Source organism: Erithacus rubecula, assembly GCF_903797595.1.
Source record: "Erithacus rubecula genome assembly, chromosome: 18".
NCBI classification, from domain to species: Eukaryota; Metazoa; Chordata; class Aves; order Passeriformes; family Muscicapidae; genus Erithacus; species Erithacus rubecula.
Genome location: NC_136670.1, coordinates 7,313,463 through 7,336,545, shown reverse-complemented (window position 1 = coordinate 7,336,545; position 23,083 = coordinate 7,313,463). Strand labels below are relative to the sequence as shown.

At 56.5% G+C, this 23,083-nt stretch overlaps 1 protein-coding gene across 1 annotated transcript; it reads left to right on the top strand.

Moving 5' to 3' along the window:
• The first annotated feature begins 609 nt into the window (after positions 1 to 609).
• Positions 610 to 20,571, top strand: DNMT3B (DNA methyltransferase 3 beta). The gene is given in 22 exon segments (XM_079321372.1): positions 610 to 1,312; positions 4,640 to 4,716; positions 5,116 to 5,400; positions 8,888 to 9,011; positions 9,692 to 9,789; positions 10,861 to 10,944; positions 11,451 to 11,639; positions 12,758 to 12,916; positions 13,619 to 13,726; positions 14,433 to 14,574; positions 14,940 to 15,068; positions 15,479 to 15,523; positions 15,849 to 15,928; positions 16,202 to 16,314; positions 16,682 to 16,865; positions 17,104 to 17,188; positions 17,630 to 17,871; positions 18,016 to 18,140; positions 18,142 to 18,273; positions 18,275 to 18,452; positions 19,105 to 19,190; positions 20,340 to 20,571. Coding segments are annotated over 20 exon segments (2,586 nt in total). The 5' UTR covers positions 610 to 1,312; positions 4,640 to 4,716; positions 5,116 to 5,259; the 3' UTR covers positions 20,482 to 20,571.
• The last annotated feature ends 2,512 nt before the right edge of the window (positions 20,572 to 23,083 follow it).

Genomic DNA, 23,083 nt, shown 5'->3' with positions numbered 1-23,083 from the left:
GGATTCAGTTTCTGCTACAGTTTCTGCCCCTTCCTCTCCCCATCACGCTCCTCAGGACCTTTGGTCCCAGAAGACACTACTGCAGGAGCAACTGGCTGCCAACCTTTCGTGTAAAGGTGGAGCAGGGCTGGGAGCTCCACTGCTGGGCTATGGCTCACTCCTGCCTGGCAGCCACAGCCCAAAACCCTCCTCTCTTCACCAGCTCCTCTGTTTCTGAGCAGGGACCATAATCCCTGACACCAGGCAGGCAGGAGCAGCTCTGGACCCGCATGGAGGGAGGGGGGCTCTGCTGGCAGCCACCCCCTGGGAGCAGCGTTCCTCTCGATTAAAGTATATGTGCTTAGGAGGGTGATTTAGGGAGGCCTCGTCACTTCAGATTAGGCTGGTAGCAGGCATATCCTGTTTCTAGGAAAAAGAGGATTTTGTGGCCAGCTTTGTTAGAGAGGCATTGAAGATTTTTCTTTGTGTGCCTTGGCGTTTGAAGTTTGCAGGCGGGTAGCTGAAGACTTTCTAGATGTTCTGGTTACACGGATGACACTTATTTTTAACCTTATTTTTATTAGAGGTTTGTATCATGTGGGCCTGGCCAGCCCACAGGAAGGGCTAGAAACTTCTTGTAGGAGGGATAACATTTCCTATCTCTGTGTAAACAGCAATTCCCCCCAGATGGGAAAAGCTAGTTGTAAGGCAGGCTGGGGCTGTATTCTCACATGTGGCAGCAGGATGAGGCTCTCCCACAACGGGAACAGACCTGCTTCCAGCAGCCAGAGCCCTGCTGAGTGGCACAGCTCTCCCCAGACTCAGCAGAGGTGCCAGGAACAGGAGATCTGCTCTGGGGAGCCGTGGTGAGGAGTGGCTGGTTGCTGGGAGCTGTGATGGAGCAGCACTGGTGGAGCTGGTGGAGAGGCAGGCGGCCAGCACAGAGCTGGGGTGAGGGCTCAGACCATGAAGACACCCATGGAAGAGAAGGAGACATCCTGCAGGACGTGCTTTGATGGAGTCCTGCAGTGAAGAATGCTGTGCAGTGACAAGGCTGCTACTGTGGGCTGGGAAAGAGCCACTGAGCTGTGTGAGCATCGACATGGGAACCCCAAAACCTGAACACAGCAGGAGCATCGCTGCCGAGTTCAGGGGAAAGAGAAGTTCCTCCTGCTCTCAGCCTCAGCTTGCAACTGTCCAAGCTGATTTAATGGTGCTGGTGCTCCTCCCTGTCTGCAAGAGGACTAAACAAGTGCTCAGCTGTTACTGGGACGTGGGAATCTGGGACCCACAAGATCCAGAGGTGACGAGGTTACACTGCTAACAGCTGTAGGTAATGACACATTTTTGTTTGATCTCTTTATTTGTAGAGGATCTCCAGGAACACTGCTGTGATACATGGAGTAGGTCCCAATTCAAACCCTTGGGTGCAAAGCAAAAGATGGGAGGTGCTGGCAGCCAGAGCAGAGCTCTGGGCAGGGAGTGGCATTGGTTTGCCAGGGTGACAAAGGAGAATTTTAGGAAGAAATTTGAAATGGAAGAATGAATGGACAGAGAGGAGCTGAGTCTGGTGCCATACCCCCAGGTGCACCTCAGAAAGGGCACTGGCTGAGCAGCCTTTAGTGAAGAGAAAGATTCAAGTTTGGGAGTGAGGAGTTATGTATGGAAGAGCTGGCATGGTTGCTGGGAAGCATGTGAAAAATGAGGAGTCGCTTCCAATGTGAATGAAATGCCAGTCCCGACTGTGTGATGGTGACAGGGAATGGCTCCTTCAGCTGCTTAGTCACTGGCTCCATGAATTTGAGATGCCAGCCTGCCAAAGGAGCACAGACAGATGGGGAATGGTTCTTGCTGGAATGACCTTTTGCAGAAGCTGGGCAGCCCAGCCTTGCTGCCAATGGGAGTTCCTCCATTGTGGGCAGGGATGTGTCTGTGGCATGGTGTGCACAGGACATGCTGCTTATGCCCAGGGGTGGGGAGACACCCCCCAGGTCTCCCTCCCTACTCACACGAGCCCTGGCCATGCTGCCTGCTCCTTGCAGCTGCCCCAGCTCTGGAGTGGAGGAGCTTTGCCCACAGAGCCTTGTCCCATCACTGGTCTGTGCTGGAAAGCCACAGGGCTGGTGGGAAGCAGTGAGGGAGCTGCTTTGGTACTCACCTGACTGAGGCTGTTGGTGCCAGGCCTGGCTCAACAGGAGCTGCTGAGAGCTGCTTGGTGCAGATACCTGGAATGTGTGACAGAAGCCTGGATATAAAATCCTCTGTAGAGATCCCTTGTTTCCCATTAAATGACATACAAATTCTCTTGATTGTTAAGAAATAAACTCTCAGCATCTCTCTGTGGTGTGTGTAGCAGAGACAGGAAAAGGATCAGGCTTTGACTCATCATCTGCCAGACCTACTTTGTATAGTACCAGACCTTTCCCACAAGCAGTTTGCAGAGCCTTGCTCTCCTGAATTAAATGATAACTGAGGGGCAGAGAGAGAAAGAGGGCGTTTCAGCTGGCGGGAGATTGATGGCAGGTCAGCGAGGCCAACAGCAGCAGGAAGGTTTCCGTAGAAAGGGAGAGGAACCCGTGGATGCTGGAAAGGCTGATTCCACCCTCACAGTGCCCTGGAAACTCCCATGAGCACAGCTCTCAAAAGCATTTCCCTTTCCTAAATTTGGAAAAACAAATGGGAGTAAAATTTATTTGTTTATTTTAATCTACTCGCCTGAGCTGCGAATTGGCTTTGGGTTTATGTGGTACATGTTTGTTTGAATGGTGATGTTTAGTATCCCCAAGGGCTTATTCAGAGAGGATTTCTCAGCTCCTCCTGTACACTTGCAGAGCATTTTTTGTATTTGCTGCCAAATTTTTCATGCTTGTGTTCTGCAGGGATGGAGGTGTGGTTTGGGGAAACCTGCCGTTCAGGCCTGGGGTTGGTCCTGCAGATTTCAGACTCTGACTAACTAAGATTTCCTCCTGATCTTGAAAGCTTATTTCTATCACACTAGGATAATCATATTCATTTTCTTACTGTTATGCACTTTTCTGCTGCATCTAGAAGGAATAACAGGCAAGCAGGGAAGATTATACCCCACGTGGACTCTGGATGCTTTGTCTGGGGCAGGAGAGGCGCGAGTTGTGTCCCTGGCCCCGGCGCAGCCCTGCGAGTGTCTTGCCTCTGGACGGGAAAGGGAAAGAACAAACAAGAACTGAGTGTAAAACTTGTGAGGCTTTGTCTGCTGCGCGGGGTTGTGCTTTATGGGGCTGTGTGGGGCACGGTGCTGCTGGAAACCGGTGGGCAGCATGGTGGCTCGGTGGGTGAGGGCTCTGCCCGGCCCCGGGAGGCCAAGGGAGTCTCCTCTGCCTCAGAAACTGGGCTACATGGGGCTCCGAGGGCCGAGCCTCGGAAAAATGATGAACCCTGGGTGATGCCGGGCAGTGGAGGCGATACCAGGACCCCGGAGGGTACCAGGGATGGGGAGCCCCGGGACGGTGTGAGACATCAGAGGAATGTGGAGCCCCCGGAGAGGGATGCTGAGCCCCGCGGAGGTGATGCAGAGCACCGGGGAAGATGTACAGGGACCCGAGGCAAGAGCGATGTGAGGCGCTAGCCGGTGGTCCCCGGCGATGTGGGGCTGTGGATGGGACACACTGGGACACCGTGGGGGTGTGGAGTCGCGGTGGAAGAGGATGTGGCGCCCCGGGGGATGCGGGCCCTGGGGGAATGCGGGACCCCCAGGACTGCACCCCCGATGGGCTTGGGGGGCCCGGCGGGTGCGGTGGCGGTGCGGGCCCCGCGCTCCCCTCCCCCGCCATAGGGCGGCGAAGGAGGAGGAGGAGGAGGAGGGGCTGCCCAGCACGGGCAGGGTTAAAGCGCCATGTAACCGGAGCGCGGGGCTGTCGGGGGCCGGCCGGGGCGCGGGCAGCGGCGAGCGGCGGCGCGGCCCCGCTGGACGGCGCGTCCCGCCGCGGCGCAGGTGAGCGCTGGATCGGGGGCACCGGAGGGTCCGAGCCGGAGCCGTGGCACATCCTCGTGGGCGGCTTTGTTGTCCGCGGCAGTGGCGGGGGACAATGAGGCGGGAGGGGAAGGCGGCACTGGGCGCACCGGAGCGCGGCGGCGGGAGCGCCCCGGCCGGTCTGGCGGCCCCGGTGCCCGGTAACCGGGGACCCACCGCTGCGCCCCGGGGGCTCTGGTAGTGGCCAGGGGGTGGTGGGCCCCGCCGCCACTTGTTGCCGGCACTCGGCTTGGGGGGATCGTTTCTCCCACAGCCTCGGGCATGGTCCCCATAGTCCCCCTGGTCCCGCCCACCCCTCCGGTCCCGTTGCAAGTTTCGGAATTTGCCGCGAAGGCGCCGCGAGCCCCGGGGGCGCGTCCCGGGACTGTCACGGCGGGGCCGGTGCGGGACCCCCGCGCCCCACGGGGCCGGGCGGGGCTGAGCCGGACACTGCGGCGGGAGGGTCCCCTCGCTGATACGGGCCGGGGGTGCTTCGGGGGCCGGGGTCCCTCTGCCCTGCTCGGTCGTCCCGGGCAGCGCCGCCTCCAGGCCGGGGGCACCGTGAGGAGCTGCCGGGGTACCGGGACACGGTGGCGCTGCTGTCCCGGGCCGAACACCTTTGTTTTCGGTTCTCGGTCGGGGATCTGACAGCGCATCTTCCCTCTCTGTCGGCAGGAATAGAGATTCCCAGCGGCGCCTCGGGCGCGAAGCCTCCCCGGGGCTGATCCGGAGGGACGGGGTGGCCGGAGCAGGTATCGACTGTGCTGGCATCCGCCTTCTGCCGAGCCCGCGAGGAGCCTCCGGGGAGGGGAGATACTCGAACAAGGAGGAACGAACTCTTCGGAGTGGCCCCGGAGTGGGGGACTTGGAAAACCGGGAGAGGGGAGCGGTGGGGAGACTCCTGGCTGAGGGGTGGTCCTGGGGCAAGAGGTGATCCCATACCGATCTCCCTCGGAACGGGAGAGGGCGAGGAGGGAGTGCCCTGAGCAATACTAGTACCCTTCCTGTCTCTGTTTCCAGTTTTCTAAGTCTTAACCAATTGAGGAGTAAAGCCGGGTGTCCCAGTCCCTCCTCTAGGGCAGCACGGGGCTGGACGGGCAACCATGGGGACAGAGAGGTGTCATTGTCATCTTTACGTCCTCTTGTTCAAGGGGAGAATGAAGCGGTGACGACTCCGGGCAGAAGACTCTCCACTGCTGAGCGGGATTCACCTGTGTGCCAGAGCCCCCAGAGCCCCCAAAGCGTCCAGCCCTGCCCACAGCCCCCAGCTCCTGCCCACCGGCAGCCCCTGCCCCATGCCGGGGGGCTCGGCCCGGCCGGATCCCACCGGGATGAACATGGTAAAGAGCCCGGGGCAGCTGCAGCAGCGGCTGGCGGGGATGGTGACTGTCCGGGAGAAGTCTCCAGCCTGGTCTGTCCTGGGAGAGGAGGGGCCGGTTTGTGTTTTGTTTCTTTTCTTTAACCCAGCTTTGCTGAGAGGCAGCGGGGAGAGCCGGGGTGGGCGCCGAGGGCTGCGGGGGGAGCGCAGCGGGGCAGGAGGAAACCGGGGGAAATGGAGGGAAGTGCCGGAGCGGGAGAGCAGAGAGGCCAGGCACAGGAAGCGGGCAGGGGGAGCCTGCCCTTCGCCCCCTGCCCTTCCCAACGAGCACATCTGCGAAATTGGCGCCTTTCTTACGGAACTGCCAACCCAGCAACTCCATTCTTCCCAGGATTAGAGGGAAACTTTCGGTTTGGGGAGACTTAAAGGCCATTATTGTGCACCACAACCCAGAGCCAGCCCGGCCATTAGGGTCCTTTATTTCTTTTTGTTATTGAAACAGGGCTTGGGCGATGGCTCCATCCCAGCCGTGGGTAAAGCTTCCCTCCAGCCTTTTGATATGCATGCCCCTGTCTGGAGGCAAAGTCCGAAACCTCCCCACCTCCTGGGGACACGCACCTGATAACAGGGCGGCCTGTTTTCCCAGCAAGGAAAACTGAAACCAGCCTGGGCCAGGCTGGAGGAGCAGCCCCGGGAGCAGGGGCAGGGGTCCAGTCCAGAGCATGGCCCGTCCAGGTGAGCCCTGCCCACCCTGCCCTCTCTGCCAGTTGAGCCCAGCCATCCTGCCCACTGCCTGCTCTGCCCGTTCAGGGTGGACAGAAGTGGTGGCCTGGCTGGGGCCAGAATTCTCTCTAAGCAGTTAATACTGTGGCATGGTCTTTAACCAGTTTGGCAAATCCTAAAGAAATTGGTATTGCAAAATGAGGGCGGGCTGTGGAGTCAGCGGGTTCATTGTCTTCTCGGTGGGATTTGGCTGCAGGGCACGTCCTGGTCACCAGGCAATGCCGGGGCTGCTGCTGGTGCCGGGCTCTTGGGGAGCTTTCGGCAATGGAGTTGGAATTCTGCACTATTTGCCTCCTCATGGATCCCCTGGAGTGCATGGCACCCAGTGTGCTTGCAGGGCAATTGCTGGGCGATGCAAACCCTGCAGGGTTGGTCTCCCGTGAGCCAGCACATGTGAGGGCAGTGCTCTGTTTCTTATTACCGATGCCCTGAGTGCACATGCTGGTGTGTTTCTGCGAGGGGAGGCGAGGACAAAGAATCAAGCCTTCCTCCCAAGCAGGGGCGGGGGAGCTCACAAGGATGTGGCTCCTGCAGGGGACCCTGGGTGGGCTGCAGGATGGGCTTGTGTGGCTTCAGCACTTGGTGCAAACAGCAGGAGAAGGGATGGGAATTCAGTCCTGCTGCATAGGTATAGGATTTTGGGAGAGGGACTTTTAATGAGCAGTTTGTCCCGTGGTGTGCTGCTCCCTTTCCTGTCAGAGGATGGTGATGGGATGTCCCCGAGTGATCCTGGGCAGTGCAGCTGGAGAAGGGCACACGAACCAAGGAGGGAGCTGATGTGTCTGTACTCATGGCAGGGTGTGTGACCTGATCCTTCCAAAGAGATAACCCATTTTTTCCCACTTAATAACTTGAATAAAGGCCATCTGGGAGTTCCCTAAGCACGTGGCAAAGCTGAGCTTGGGGCATCAGGTGTTCAGTCCTGGCTGTGTCCCTGGGGAGACCTGGCCAGTGTGTGTCACCTTAGCCCTTCACCTCCCCAGTGCTAGGCTGACAGGACACCATTGCCTGGTGTACTGGACATGGAGCAGTCCTGTGCTGCGAAAGGAAAAGCCATTTTGAAGTGCAAGTTTGAACTTCCTGGACTCAGGTTCTTGGCAAAGGAATGAATGTAGAGGTCATCTGAGTATGTCAGTGGAGTTTTGTGGGTGTTTGGGAAGGCTGGGAGATATCCTTGCCTGCTTCTGTCCTCCCTGAACCTTACCTGCCTCATGCAGCTCCCTCTCTTTATACCCTCTGGTTCAGATCATCCTCATGCTGGGAGAGCAGGATGTCTTTAATGCCTCCCTGTACGGATTCCCAAGACAGATTCACTTTTTTTGGTGAGATTTGGTGGTTTTGGTGGCAGCATTGCTGCCAGTCATGGCTGCTGCTGCTCTGCAGCACGGTGGGCTAGGGAAGGGGAGCAGTCCAGGAGGAGCTGACCCTGACCTGGCCGTGCTGGTCCGTGGGATTGCTGCATCCTGGAGCATCTGGGGCCATGTGGGACCATCCGCCCGGGCTGGGGGCAGGCAGCGAGTCTGGGCAGCTCCCAGGAATTGTTTGCTGGGTCTGGGAGCAGATGTGCTGCAGCAGAGGGATTTCTGCACACACAGCTGTGGGGGGTTAGGCCGTGTCTGGTGCCGTTCCTCTCCTCCTCCCTTTGTCCAGGGGGGAGGCAGTGTGTGCACAGGGGTCTCTGCCTGTGGAGGTGGGCTCTGGACACCTGTTTTCCTTTGTGTTTGAGTGTTTCCAGGTTTTTAACTCTGCCCTCTCCATCCAAAACATCAAACTCACACTGGTCTTTGTTTGTCAGAGGTGCTGACAGATGATTTCAAAGCAGAAATCTCAATTGTTAGGCAGTGGTTGGAGGCGATGCAGAGCGAGAGTGACGCAGAAGGGGCGGTGGGCTGGAGCTGGGGTCTCTGGGGCTGAGGAGGGTCTGGCTTTGGCTTCCTAAGAGGGCAGAAGGTGGGCAGAGCCCTGCGAGCTCCTCAGCTCTTGGGTTAGGTGTGCTGCTGAAATGGCTGTGCTGCTGCTGAAGGGGCAAGTTGCAGCACAGACCCATAGCCCGGCAATGAGGCAGCACAGCTCGTGGCGTCCGGGCACCTCTGGGAGAGCTGGGAGCTTCCACTTTGGGAAACAGGAGCCAGGGAGGGCACCCAAGGGAAGGAGCGAGCAAGGAGAGCCCCACTCTGCAGGGGGACACAGGGACACAGCCCCCTGCTCTGCCCCTTCACCCTGGGGTGGGGGAGCTGAGGCCAAGAGCGGGGGCAGGAGGAGTTTTCTCCCTCCGGGAGAGTTGAATGCAGGCTGCAGGACTTTGCCCCCCATGGCGGGCTGCCTGCCTGTCCTGCTGCTGCAGGAACAGCCCACCCACCTCTGGGTGTGCTGGGAGCTGGAATACACAGAGGCTGGTGCCCCAGGGCTGGGCTGTCCTCAGGGCTGGGCTGTCCCCAGGGCTGGCTGTCCCCAGGGCTGGGCTGTCCCCTGGTTTCTGCAGGGTGGCCAGGAAATGGAGCTCCCCTCTGGACAGGGTCTGTCAGTGTGAGCTGGTGCTCAGCAGCTCCCAGCCAGCATACAGATGTTGGGGAAAACATGGAATTCCCTAAAGATAATCTGGGACTTCTTTTAGATGGAGCTGGTTGATCTTTAGGGCCACCACATTTGTGTGGAGGTTATGTGCATGTGCCCTTGATTTCCCAGGACCTTTAAGTGCATCTCCAGTCAGAGTGCTCTGCTAAGGGCATGAAGTTAAAGCTGGCTCAAGGACCTCTGTCTGCTTTGCCCTCCCTGAGGCTTCCTTGCACAGCTGAATTTCCTCTCCATTCTGGCTTCTACAGGCAACTGTGAAAAAGGAGAAGAGGCACGGGCAGGGTGAGGACTGTAGGGCAAAGCTGATCCTCATCAACAGAGACGATGCACCCAGCATTGTACTGGAGGCCAATGGGAAGCCCAGCACTCGAGGTGAGGGTCACCATGCTCAGCCCAGAGTGCTCCCGGGATGTGCAAGGATGCACAGGGCTGGGGATCTCACAGCCTCTGTCCCAGGGATGCTGGGGGATGAAGTGCTGTGGCTGTGGCCAGAGTCCCTCCATGACCCCACTGGATTTCTGTGGTCCAGTAGCACATCCAGGCCATGGTGTGGTTGTGGAAATGGGTGCCACACTGGGATGCTGGCTCTGCCCCTCATTGGTTTAACCCCATGGAGTTAAAGCAGGGGAGCCCCTCCAGCCTGAGGGGTGCCACTGACCTGAGGGGCTGCATTGCTGCTCCTGGGATTCTCCAAATCAAATCTCTTGGGTTCACAAGGTCTTGCTTTAAATAAGCTGTTGACAAGCCCTGAAGAGGAGACTGTGGCTTCCTTGTGCCTTTGAGCTTTCAGGAACTAAGGAGTAGATTAGAATGTCCCTATGTTTGCTGCTAATCCCTCCCAGTTTTAGGGACAAGTGAGTGATCTGGGGCTGTGGTGACACTGTGGGGAGCCCTGGGGACACCACTTGTCTCTGCTCTCAGCCGTGTTTCTCTGAGGTGAGGTTTTGGTGTCTCCAAATCCTGACATGCTGTGGGAGCAGTGGGAGGCTGGGCATGCCCATGACCAGGTGGGCTTGCAGAGCCTGAGGCTGCTCTGTCTCATCTCTGCACAGATTCCAGGGGCCTGGGGCTGCTGCCCCTGAAGAAGGAGGACAGCAATGGAGACCTCTCCAAGGAGGACCTGGCCTGGCCGCTCGATCTGGCACAGAGGGTAAGTGAACACCCAGGGTGATTTTTGGGAGCTGTCTGTGGCTGTATCTGGTTCCAGGATCCTCATCTCTTTCCCTCTGGGCTTCTCTTGCACTCAGTGCCAGAGGAACAGACCAGATGGATGGAGTACTCACCAGTGTAATACTTTAATTTTTAAATTCCTGCTTCTCATGATACCACAGCAGTAGGAGGGGGTGGTGTGGGATGCAGCAATGCCCGTTATGTGTTGCAGCAGCCTAATAATTATGATGCTGATATTTTCTTTAAAGTCTTGGCTGTATTGATAGAATGAAGCATCTCGTGCCTCCTACTGTTGGGGTGAGCTGCTTTTAGCTGCTGTGGGGCTGGACCCCAGTTTCATCCACCCTCTTTTGTTGATTAGGTTGACAAACCTCTAGGGTCTGGAAGCATTTTTGCCTTCTGGCTTTATTGTTTTGAGTTAGAATTAAAACCCAAGGTTGGAGATCTGCCTGAGATGAGGCAGCTTCCAAAAGAAAGAGCCATAAATCCAGTGGGTGAAAATTCAACTTTCCCACTATGTTTAGTTTAAGGGCTCTTCACTGCAAAATCTCATTTAGTTCTGAACCTCTGTTATGCTGGGTTCAGGAAACAAATCTCAACTGGGCTGTAACTGTGATCACCAGGGAAAGCTGCCCTGGGTGCTGCTGCAGGGCTGGCTGTGGGAAAGAGCACCCCAGGGTGTGTGAGTGGGTGCTCTGTTGTGGTCTGTGGTTCTCCTGGCATCCCCATCCTCCCAGCTGTGACTCCTGCTCTCTCTGGGTGCAATGGGCTGCAGCAATGGGGCTCCTGAGCCTTGCAGAGCTGCCGTGGAGCAGAATATTGCCCAAAGGGGCTCAGCACAAGGTGCCTCCAGCATCCATCTGCCTCCTCTCACCTTCCCCAGGGCACTGCCTGTGGTGGCAGCCCTATGAGGCACAGGCTGTCCGTGTCCCCACCTGAGGAGGGCACCCACACCCTGCCACCTCTGTTCTGGTGGCAGGCACAGCCCTGGGGCAGTGCTGGGTGGGAGAGCAGCCTCAGGCAGAAGCCCACCCTCTGCCTCATGTTCCAGGCAGGGCGGACCCGGCACAGGATGCGGATCAAGGAACCGCCACGCAGTGTGGAGACTCTCAGGGACCTGCCAGCTCCTGTGCGGGTGAGGGTCTGGCAGGGCCAGGGCTCCCCTGGGGCTCCCCTGGGGCTCCCCTGGGGCTCCCCTGGGGCTCCAGAGGCCTGCACTGCTGCTGTGCCCTGGTCAGGTGTTTTCAGAGATGGGGCAGCCTCCCCTGTGCCTCAGTTTCCCCTGTGAAGGGGGTGTGTTAGTGCTGTATTTTGTCCCTGCTGTGAACCATGTGCATTGACCACCCTGAGGTGGATTTGGGACAGGAAAATGGGAGGGGGCAGTGGTGCACCACTTGCTCTGGGTCTGGCAGGTAGAAGCAGAGCAGCTCTCCTGCAGATGCCCCCATTAAGGGCTCTCCTCTCTATTCATGGCTGCAGTGGTGCCCTCCCTCCCTGGCTCTCCCTCTCCCATCCCGACTGCAGGGCTGGGGGATGGCACGGGGCTGGGTGTGATGTGGGGAACAGAGGGTGATGTGGGGCAGGTCTCTGCTCCCCCTGTCCCTCTCCCTGCTGCACTCACCTTCCTTCTCTGCCGTGCAGAGCTCCAGGCGTCGCTCCGCCGTGCCCACGCCTGTGACCATCGACCTGACAGAGGAGGACTCGCAGGACTCATCCCGCAGCAGCAGCACACTGTCGGGCAGCAGCTCCCAGGAGGGGCAGAACGGCTCTGCTGAGCTGGGGGCCGAGGAGTCAGAGAGCAGAGACATGGGCACAGTGCTGGAGTACCAGGTACGGAGGGGCTGAGCTCTGCTCCTGCACCCGGGATGGTAAGAGGCAAAGATAAACCTGTGACTGGTCCCAGAACAAACTGGAAACCTCAGTGCTGTTCTCCTGCTCACCTTCCCTGACTGCTGGGGTGTGATGGTGCTGGGCTGTCTCCTTCTATCAAGCTTGGATGCTTTGGGGACCAGCCCTGCCAAGCTGCCACTGGTGCCATGCACAGCCCCCGACATGCATGTGTGTGCAGTGTGCTGTGCCCTGCTGAGACAGGCAGTTGCATGTGCAGAAAACATTTCTGTGGGGGATGCTGGAGAGAACTGAAGCTGCTGGGGCTGCAGAGCTGGATTCAGTGCCTGCGGGCCCCAGGGCAGGGCCCCAGACTTGCAGGAATTGGGCAATTGTATCTTGCTGCATAATTAAGTACCTAATTGCAGAACAAAGCTGGGAGGAGGGCTCTGCAGGCACAGAGGTGACTTTGCTATGTGTGATGTGCCTTGCTGTGCACAGCACCCAGCGTGGCCTGCGATGTGTCACACCAAAATTCTTGGCTCTTCTTTTTCTTCTTATTTTTGCTCTGCTGCGTTTCCTGCTCTCCCCAGTAGGAGCAAGAGGAGGGCGGGTGGGTGGGTGTTCTCTCCCTGGGGTGCAGCCACACGACGCAGGCTGAGCTGTGAGCCCTGTGCCAAGGAGGAGCCTCATCCACTGAGGGCACCCAGGGAACAGCCTCGGTGTGTGCAAAGCCGTGTTTGCAGAGACCCTGGCAGGGCAGGCAGGAGGGGACACGCACGGGGCGCGGTGCCGGGTGGGCTGTGCAGGACGGAGCACGCACCACGCCGTGTGCCTGCACGGGCTCGGCCTGGGGCTGGCACACACAGGCCTCCCCACCAAGCTGCAGCACGGATCAGGGCTGGCATCCAGCGCTGCTGCACGGGAATGGCTTGGCCTGTGCTTGAGGGAGGGGCTGCAGTTTTTGTAGATCACTGCACAGAGGCTCCACACGTGTGACGCACGTGGTGACACACACGGTGACACTCCAGGGCTGTCCCTGCGCTCCGAGCCTCCTGCATGACTGTCCTGACAAAATGGGCAGTTTGTACTTTGGCTGATCTATTGTGTTGTGCTTTCAGGATGGGAAGGAATTTGGAATTGGGGAGCTCGTCTGGGGAAAGATCAAAGGTTTTTCCTGGTGGCCTGCGATCGTGGTGTCCCACAGAGCCACGGCCAAGCGCCAGGCGGTCTCGGGCATGCGGTGGGTGCAGTGGTTTGGAGACGGGAAGTTCTCCGAGGTAAGCCCAAAACACCCTTCCCTGCACGTTTCTGCCCCACTCCTGAGACTGGCTGTGGGGTCTATATGCTCCTGCAGCCCCCCAGGCCTCCCCTCCCAGTGTTAAGCACAGCCAGACCCTGGCTCTGGTGTCTGCAACAAGTGACTGGCAGGTTGGTGACAGCATCCAGACATGGGGACATCTGCCTGGCTGCTTCACAGGGTTTTGTCCATGCTCCAGAGCTTCCCCTGTCACTCCCTGCCTGAGGAGGGATCTTCCCTCAGACCCCATTGCCCTCACAGAATCAGAGTATCCTGAGCAGGAAGGGACCCACAAGGATCTTTGAGTCACTCCTTCCCTGCACAGAAGAATCCTAAAATCCCACTATGTGCTCAAGGGTGTCATCCAAACACTCCTTGAGCTCTGTCAGGCTCGTGCCACGACCACTTCCCTGGAGAGTGTGTTGTAGTGCCCAGCCATGACCCTTTTCCTGATATCCAAGGAGGATGTGCAGCCCCTGGCAGGCTGCAGGCAGGAGGGAGGCAGTGCTGTGCTGGTGTCACGCCTGCAGTGCCGGCAGAGGGTGCAGCCCACCCGTCCTTGTCACGCTGCTGCTCTTGGCAAAGCTGCCACAGTGCTGGAGCAGGGGGCTGCACAGTGCTGGGGGATATGGCCAAGCAGGGCATTCCCCTCTCACAGCTGAGGTCTTGGTGTCTCTCCCAGGTTTCTGCAGACAAACTGGTGGGACTGATGGCCTTTAGGCAGCATTTCAACTCCTCCACGTTCAATAAGCTGGTGTCCTACCGCCGTGCCATTTACCACGCTCTGGAGGTAACCACCAGGGCTGGGTGTGGGTGGCTGAGGAGGTGCCAGCTGAACCAGCTGGGCTGGGGGCCAGTGGGATGGGATAGGATGTGGTAAAACTCTGCTTTCACTGCTGAGATTATTTCCAAGTGCAGTTGTGGGGCCAGACTCTGCTTATCCTGAGGGTTTAGGGGTAGCTGCTGCTGCTCCAGGGTCTCACTGCTCCAGAACCCCATCCAGGCTCCCTATGAGGGTTTTGGACATGGGAGCATCATGGCAGTGACAGGCTGGGCAAGAGGTGTCATGGGTTAGTGCTGGATGCCCTTTGAAGTCAGGGCTGGTGCTGAGCACCTGTGACTCCAGTCCCCATCCAAGGGATGCATCACATGTCAGCCTACAGGGCTGCAGACCCACAGGCACCTTTTGCTTTTTCTTCCTGCCACTTGCCAGGGTGTAGAATCTGGGCAAGAGCTGTGTCTGGGCTGTCCCTGCTTCTGGCTCTGTTTGGGCTGGTGGAGGACAGATGGGCTCATTGCAGGGGTGGAGGCAAGGGCACACCCAGAGTGGGAATCCATCAGCTGCCACTGTCCTGGGGCCACTAAGCCCTGTGTGTGTGTGTGTCTGTGTGTGCTGGGTGGGGAGGGGTCCTGGGCCTGTGGCCCTGGCAGGCTGTGGCTGCTCCCCTGGCAGAGCCCACCCTGTCACCCTGTCCCTTGCTGTCCATCCTCATCAGGTTGCCCGGAGCCGGTCAGGGAAGACATTTACAACTGGCCCCAGGGAGTCACTGGAGGAGCAGCTGAAGCCCATGATTGACTGGGCAATCACTGGCTTCAAACCCCTGGGGCTCAAGGGACTGCGGCCACCCAAGGGCTCAGGTGAGGTGGTGGCATCAGCTGGCTGGGGGCTGGTGGGGGGCTGGCATGGACAGTGGCCATTGGGGGCTGGCCTTGGCTGTGCCTGCTCACGCTGTGCTGTGGCCATGCCAGTCCAGTCCCAAGGTAATCCTGGGGCTTCTCACTGGGATCCCTCAGTGGATTGCAAAAAGCTGGAGCAAAGCACCCTCCAAGTCCCATGGCAATCTGACCTGGCAGAGCTTTGTGCCATGTGTGGGGACCTGGGTGTCCAGGAAGGGTCCTGCTGTGGCTGGGGTGAGACCTGGCAGGGCTTGGCAGGAGGTGCTGTAGCTGGGGTGGTCCTGAGGCTGGAGGCTTGTCCTTATGGATGTTCCTTTTCCTTGCAGAGAATGGGGTGCTGAGGAATGGGACAGAGGAGGTGGTGCCCCTTGAACAGTGTCCCCCCACCAAGAGGCTGAAGACCTACCCCTGCAACAACAGCAAGGAGCAGCGTGTGGAAGAGGACCAGACCCGAGGTAAGCAACAGAGAGAGCTGGGGACTGGCTTGGCCTGGGCTGTGCACCCTGAGAGCACTGGGAAACCAATCCGGCAAGAGGCTTGGCTCCTCCCAGGGACCATGAGCCTGGTTTCTGAAGGCAAAAGCTTTTGTGGTCTAGTGGTGTTCACTTGTGCCTTGACACCAGCAAATCCAGCTGCAAGTGATGGGCTGGGCCCCAGTAGTGGCTCAGCCTGGAACGTGACCATGTGCTGCTACACTGAGCTCTAGAAACTCCATCAGTGAAAGGATGTGGGTTTTGCACCAAAATCTCTCCAGAAAGCTGGAGCAGTTCCAATGCAAGAAGTCAGGCACCTGTAAGCAGAGTGCATTTAGAGTTTGTTACATAAGGAGTGATAACGTCCTTTTTTTCTTTTTAATTTTATAAAGAGCAAATGGTTTCCGAAGTTACGAACAACGGCGGGAAGCTGGAAGGTAAACGCTGGCTCTGTCTCTCCTTGGAAGAGGTGTGAGGTGCTGGGAGTGCTCAGCAAGGGACGTGGGTCCCTTTTCAACTGCACCATGTAGGAGGGGGACAGTGCTGTGAGTGCAGGGTGCTGAGCAGATCCTCCATGGGGAGCCACAGCTGCAGCCAGATGTGTTTCCAAGGGCAGGCCCCATTTGGATGCAGTTCTGAGGGCAGGCTTTGTCCAGACACTGCTCCAAGGCGAGGCTCCAGCCTCTGCAGGCTGTGGTGGGGTGTAAGGGGTGCCCTGGGTGCTCCCTGCCCTGGCTGAGCACAGCTCTCTCTGTCCCACAGACAGCTGCTTGTCCTGTGGGAGGAGGAACCCGGCCACCTTCCACCCACTGTTCAAGGGGGGCCTCTGCCAGACCTGCAGGGTAAGTGCTGCTGTGCTGGGGCTGAGCAGGAGCCTGGGGCTAGAGGATGGGGCTGGGGTCCAGCCAGTGCTGCTGGAAAGGGGTTGGCCAGATCCTGGCCATGCTGTGTCCCCATGAGGCTGTCTCTCAGCATGTTCTCACCACCTGAAACACCAAAGACATGCATCTCTTAGCTCTCAGTGTGTACTGGAAATGGTGCAGGTCTGTGTTCTCCACTCTGAGCATGGCTCCTGATCCTCTGTCCTTCTCTGCTCCTTGCTGTCCTTTTGCTAGGATAGATTCCTGGAGTACTTCTACATGTATGATGAAGACGGGTACCAGTCCTACTGCACCGTCTGCTGTGCAGGCAAGGAGCTGCTGCTCTGCAGCAACACCAGCTGCTGCAGGTGAGCCCCAAGTCTCTGCTCCTGGGGATGAGGTCCTGGCATCATCCCAGGGAGCTGCAGGAAGCAGGGTCCTCCATGAACTTGGGCATGAGCTGTGCTTCTTCCCAGCAGCATATCCCAACACAGCCTACCTCCCCTTACTGAGCCACACATCACCCAAATAAACCCTGGGGAGGTTGGCAAGAGACTTACCCATGCCTTGGTCACCAGCTTGTGTTAGCAGCCCTAAAAAACAGGGTAGTGCCTGGAAAAATACCCTGTAAAAATGGTGGGGGCTGCAGTGCATGGCAGGAAAGACTCCAGGAGAAGCTGGGGTGACCTACAGGAGTTGCTGGGGTGATAAGCACAGCTGTTGTGGTTTGGGCAGGTGCTTCTGTGTGGAGTGTCTGGACGTGTTGGTGGGGCGAGGGACGTCATCCAGAGTGAAAGAGCAGGAGCCCTGGAACTGCTACATGTGCCAGCCCCAGCAGAACCGCGGTGTGCTGCAGCGCCGGCAGGACTGGAACACCCGCCTGCAGGACTTCTTCACCAGTGACAAGGGACAGGAATATGTAAGGGCTGGGGCAGGGCCTGATGTGCTGGGATGTGGGGAAGAGGGTCACTGAGGGCAGGGTGAGCAACATGGAATTACCCTTCCATCTGCCTTGGTCTTGTTCATCCATTCTTTCCAAGAGTGCCAGGCTCTTGGTCCTGCTGATGCTCTCCTGAAGGTGCAGGTGCTGCATCCAGAGCCTTATGGGACAAAGCAGCACTGCCAGGGCTGGGGCTTTACAGCCATCTCCATTGCAGGCTGCACCCAAGATCTACCCAACAGTTCCTCCAGCGAAGAGGAGACCAATTCGAGTGCTCTCCTTGTTCGATGGGGTGGCAACAGGTGAGGCAGTAGGGAAGCACTACTGGGCATTGGGGATGAATCATTCTGTGGGCTCAAACCTATCTCTAAAAGCTGGGTGGGGAGGAGAGGATGAAAGCAGGGAGATCCCCATCAGGAGAGAGGGATGAGGGCAGGGTCTCCCTTTCCTGCTAGATAGAGCTGTGGAGGAAGGGAGGGCATGGAAGGGGAAGGGATGGGAGGAGAGGGCATCTCACAGAAGTGCTCCTGCTGTGCCAAGTGTGATCTGGGGTGGCTGGTTCCCTTGAGAAGCCAGAGATGCGGGACACCAGTAACCTGTACTCTGAAGTGCCTGAGGGCAGCTGGTTTGGCTCAGTTCACTCAGCTCTGGCATTCTGTTTTCTGGGATCAAACCTGCCTGGGAGGAGTGGATCAAATTAAAATTTACTCACCCTGAAGTGCTGTTTGACTGCACCCACCTAGGACATCCAGGAGCGGCCACATCGAGTGGTGCTGACGAAGGAGACTCGGAGGCTAAAGAGAGCAGGACTGCGACCTCAGCCCTCTGTCCATTGGCAGGGTACACGGTGCTGAAGGACTTGGGCATCCAAGTGGAGAAGTACATTGCCTCAGAGATCTGTGAGAACCCCATGGCCAAGAGCACCGTGCGGCCCGAGGGCAACATCACCTACGTGCACGATGTCAGGAACATAACCAAGAGACATGTGAGCTCTGCTTCTGTGGGAGCCTGAGGGACATGGCACCACGGGGGCATGGCTCTCACCCCACCAGCTTGTGCCCTGCCCCATCGGGGAGGAGACACCTGTCTCTGTGGCATCTCCTAATGGTCTGGATTCTGTTCTCTGCAGATTGAGGAGTGGGGTCCTTTTGACCTGGTGATCGGTGGAAGCCCCTGTGACGACGCTTCCCTTGTCAATCCGACCAGGAAGGCTCTCTTTGGTAAGGCTGCTTTGCCTCTGCTGGGCTGTGTACCTTGGGATGTGGCCACGGAGTCACCTTACAGCCTGGGGAAGTGTTTCAGCCCCAGGCTGTCTGGGTGATGGGCTGTCTCCATACCCCTCTTGGTGGGGAGGGCAGCCAGGCCCCCAGCCCCACACTCCAGCTGGTCCCAACCTGCTGCTCCTTTTTCCTGGCAGAAGGAACCGGGAGGCTGTTCTTCGAGTTCTACCACCTGCTCAACTACGCTCGTCCCAAGGCGGGCGAGGAGCGGCCCTTCTTCTGGATGTTTGAGAATGTGGTGGCCATGAGGCTCAACGACAAGAGGGACATTTCCCGGTTTCTGGAGGTAGGGATTGCTGACAGCTGTGGGAAAGGCATTGCAGCAGGTGATATTTGCCAGGCTGTGCAGGGTGTGCCGGGTGTAAGGGTCTGGCTATGGTTTCCTGTGGCCTTCATGCTGGAAAACCCCCTGCCTCTGGTGCACATGCCAAGGAATCAAGTTTAGTCTTGGCTCTGGATCCTCCCCTCTGGCTTTCATCAGTCAAACCCAAGCACTAGTCCTCTGGGGGAGGGGTTTTGCCAGCCTTGTAGAAAGCATCTGTTCCCAGCAATGCCTGTTATTTCTAGGGAGAGGGAGGGTCAGTGACTGGGAAGGAGTTTTAACTCTGTGGTAGCCAGGATGGGTTATGGGTCAGCAGGGACCACTGCTATAAAATCACCATTGAAGGCTGACAATCCTGATCCTGGTCCATGGGAATCAGCACTGAGCACCCTGTGATGGTCAATAGCTGCTGGCCATGGCCATGACCTGGGAACTCATGTGGCCACCCAGATCATTCTCTGGTGTGAATCACGGTTTCTGAGAGTTACATCATTTTGAGGATTTGCTGACAACAAAATTTTAAATCCCTGCAGTGCAGTGGGAAGGGCTGTCCATGCAGGAGAGAATCAAGCCAACATTTCATTTAACTTCTATTTCCCCTCATTTTGGCCCCCAGTGTAACCCAGTTATGATTGATGCAATCAAGATATCAACTGCCCACCGAGCTCGTTACTTCTGGGGCAACCTCCCTGGGATGGACAGGTAATCAATCAGTCTGCTGTCCTCTTGGAATTCTCAGGTAGTTTTGGTTTGTTTTGTAGTGCCTGTTCATGTGGGTTTTTTTGTCTTCCTGGCTCTAAGCCCAGCTCCTGGGAGCTCCTGCACGGGGCAGCTTCCCTGCAGTGATGTGCACTTGATAATTAATGCACCTACTAATAAGCAGTTATGAGACTGTGGGGGAGAAGTGTAGCAGCATCCCCTGCCCTGGCCCTGAAGATTTAGAAGGGAGGAGTGATGGAGCTTGCTCAGGATGCTGTGTGGTGGGTCTGGCTGGGGGTGCACGTGGACTGGCTTTGGGGTAAGCCCAGGCTGACGTGGGGGTGCTGTGTGGCAGCCCTGTGCCCTGCTCAGAGCCATGGTTGTGGGTTTATGGAGGGGTTGTGGCTGTGGTGGGTGGTCTGGGGGAACTCACACTACAGCCAGCAGCTGCTGTGGCAAGGCATGAGTGCACTCTGCTCCACACTTCACACCCTGTGGCACACAGAATTCATGGCAAAACACAACAGAAGGATGGGGAGTAGATAAATCCAATTACAAGCAGTCCTGCTCACCAAGTAGGTGTGACAAAACCTGAAGTTTTTGCACTGTGGATACTTCTGGCTAGTAAACACAGGACTGGGGCTAAACAGTTTTGCTTGCTCATATTTAAATTTCCAGTATTTGTTGGAGCTAACAACTGAGCTAAAGGCATTTGAAAGTAAAATAACAATTCCAAGCCTTTGTCATGTGAAATGGCTCTTGGACTTTCATCTGATTGTAAGGGAAGTGCCCAGCCCATGACTCAGAGCTACCCAAAGCTACTCAGTCCTCTCTCCATGCAGTAGCCCCGGGGCAATGCTTGCAGATGTGCTGCTGAGCAGAGGCAGGCAGGATGCCCAGGCACAGGAGCCTTGCCAGGAAATCCTACAAGGTGGAGGGCACTGGGGATTATGGAAAGCCACAGCCTGGCCCCATCCAGAAGTGCTGGATGGTGACACTGCTCAGGTTGTGTGTGCTGGAGAGCTGAGTCCCCTCCCCATAGGAGGCTCCTGATGCTCATTGTCTTTGGGAGGCCTGGGAGCAGTGCTGTCCAGGGAAAGTGATTCCTGCCCTGCTCTGCCTCACCTACCCCCTCCTACCTCTGCTCTGCAGGATCTTTGGCTTCCCCCTCCCTTACACAGAAGTCTCCAACATCAGCCGTGGCACTCGCCAGAAGCTGCTGGGGGGGTCGTGGAACGTCCCTGTGATCCGGCACCTCTTCTCCCCACTCAAGGATTACTTTGCCTGTGAATAGCAAACTGGGGGTTCCCTCATCTCTCTGGTAAAGATGCACAGCACCGCTGCAGTGGCGGGAGAGGGACGGGCACGGCCCCAGGGCTGCCATGGCCCCAGGGCTGCCCCTGCCCCGTCCCTCGCCGGCCACGCGCCGCGGGATCAGCCCGGCCCCGCCGGGGAGCCGGGCAATGTCTAACCAAAGAACCTGGCAGGGTCACTTTGTACAGGGACTAACAGTGCTACCTAGGAAATGATGGACCAAGCTTTAATTACCCAGCACACGGAGCTCTCTGCATCACTGATGAGATGGGGAGTCTCATCCTCCAGAGCATTAACTGTTCTGGTTTAGCCTGGAGCTGGGAAGTCACCACTTGCTGAGCAGCAGTGTGCGGGGAGCTGCAGGCAAACCTGAACTACAGTGAATTGGTGCTTTTCCTAAACAAACAAAACCTCTTGAAGTAACTGCCAAAATCCCCCAGACCTTAGCAGCAGGTGTAAGGGACCCTGCTCAGGTTACACACTGAACACAGGATCATACAGAAACCAAATCTTTTTTGTTTTTATTTTTTTGATAAAATTTAATTTTGTTGTTTTAATGTCTATTGCTGCTTTAAGGCATTACATAAGAATGTGGAATTCCTAGACCTGAATGTAGCTGAAACTGAACTGTGAGGTGATAGAATTACTTTTCTAGCTAGAACTAAAGAAATATTGTTTTATATGTTTGGTTGTAGTTTACAAATATTCACTACTTCCTTTTTAAAGCATCTAAAACCTTTCCTTACATTTTAAAATCCTGCTGAATGGTTTGAAAGCTTACATAGTAACTGGAGCAGGGAGGATTTGGGCTCCAGGGTCTGTAAAGGAAAATGTTCTTGGAGCATCCATTTCCCAAATGAATGTCAGCAGGAGGGACAGTGTAATGGTCAATGGCCCTCAAATCTCAGCATCACAAATGTCATGTAGGATGTCACGAACCCAAGCAGTGGTGGCAGGGCATTCCTTCCAGGGAAAATCTCACCCAGCCTTTGTGGAGTGCAGGGAGCAGGAGTTGTACCCCCAAACTGGGAGCTCCTGTGGCCACCACTGTGCTCACTTTTGATTGTCTTCCTCTACTCCCCAGCTTTGCCAGAGTTATTATCATGCTTTCCTTGAAGTCCTGGGCATGCTGAGCCCAGGCTCTGTGGCCAGGGGAAGCTGCAGGTGCCTGTGTCCATTTCCACCAGGTTTTCCATAGCCACTGGTCTACTCTTCCAGCAGGCATCTCTGGGGATTCTGAATTCCAATGCACATTTCAATGCACTGAAACGATTTCCCCCTTGGTCCCTCTGTTCTCCCCTACCTCTGTGTTCACCTGTCACTTGGCTGTGGAAGAGCCCTTGGGTGCCTTCTCAAAATTATTCAGGTTCAAACCATGGGCCAACCCTCCACCCAATCAACGCCAGGCTGCCTTGCTCACTTGCAAGGTGCTGTACAGCATCACTGGGAAGAGCTTCTCTCCCAGCTCCTTCTACCTCTCTGGCACCCCTGTCCTCGTGGTGGGGGACAGCAGCCTCCCATTTCCACCCTTGTGTGCAGTTTTCCATCCCAGCTCTGAGGACCATCTTCTCTTGGTCTCCAATTCAAGGCTGTGCTTGGGGATGGACAGCAAGGGAAGCCCAGGTACAGCTTTTTTTTCCCCGTTTTAACCTGGAGGTTACTCTTTAGAGAGAACTCCTTGGGGGTTCATTCTCAGTGACTTGTTCAAGCCGTGCTCCTTAGTTAAGAAATCTCTGAGGAAAGCCAAGCAGGTTGATTCATGTCTCTGCTGGCACCTCCAATGCTTGACAAGTGCTTGGGGACACACAGCAGCCTCCTGTCACCAGCCCCTGGACTGGGAAGATGGCAGGGTGGGTTCTGTGCATGCTGGAGGTGTTTGGGAAGCCTTGGCATTGCCAGCACTGCACCAGCTGCTTTTGGACTCCTCCCCAATCTGTGATCTTTATGTCCAGCTGGATGCCAGCCACAACACTAATTCCTCATCCCAGGTCCTTGCAGTCCCCATTTGGAGCCCAGTGTGGGGCCTGAGGGCAAACAACCATCCAGTGCAGGGGCTCAGGGTGGCAGCCATCCTCTGGTCTGATGGGCTTCATTTTTCCAGACTGTGCCCTCCACTCCATGGCATCCCTGATCTTATATACTCCAGATCTCACATCCTTTCCTATCTGATCAAAAGGAAAACAAATAGATGAGGGAAAAAAAAAAAGGACTTGGGGAAAGTAAACAAAGATAAAAGAGGAATGAGAATTGTCTTGGCATTAAGCTCACTTGATGAGAATTGTAGTAGACAAGTCTTCCTTGAAATGTTTTTCCCTGTAAGAGCTGCCTTTTATTATGAGCTTATAAAATGTTGTTAAGGGAGGGGGATCTCAGAAATTCCTTTTTAATACTTTTTAAAGGTTTCTAACTCCCTGGTGCTATTTTTTTAGGTTAAGGATTTTTAATGTTGAAAGTGTTGCGGGTTTTTATACATTCTTTTAAAATGAGAGAAATGTATAGTTTTTAACACATTTCACATTTTTTGTATCTAAAGTGTGGAAACTCGCAACTCTGCCTTGGCCACATGATTTCACTGGTGTCCA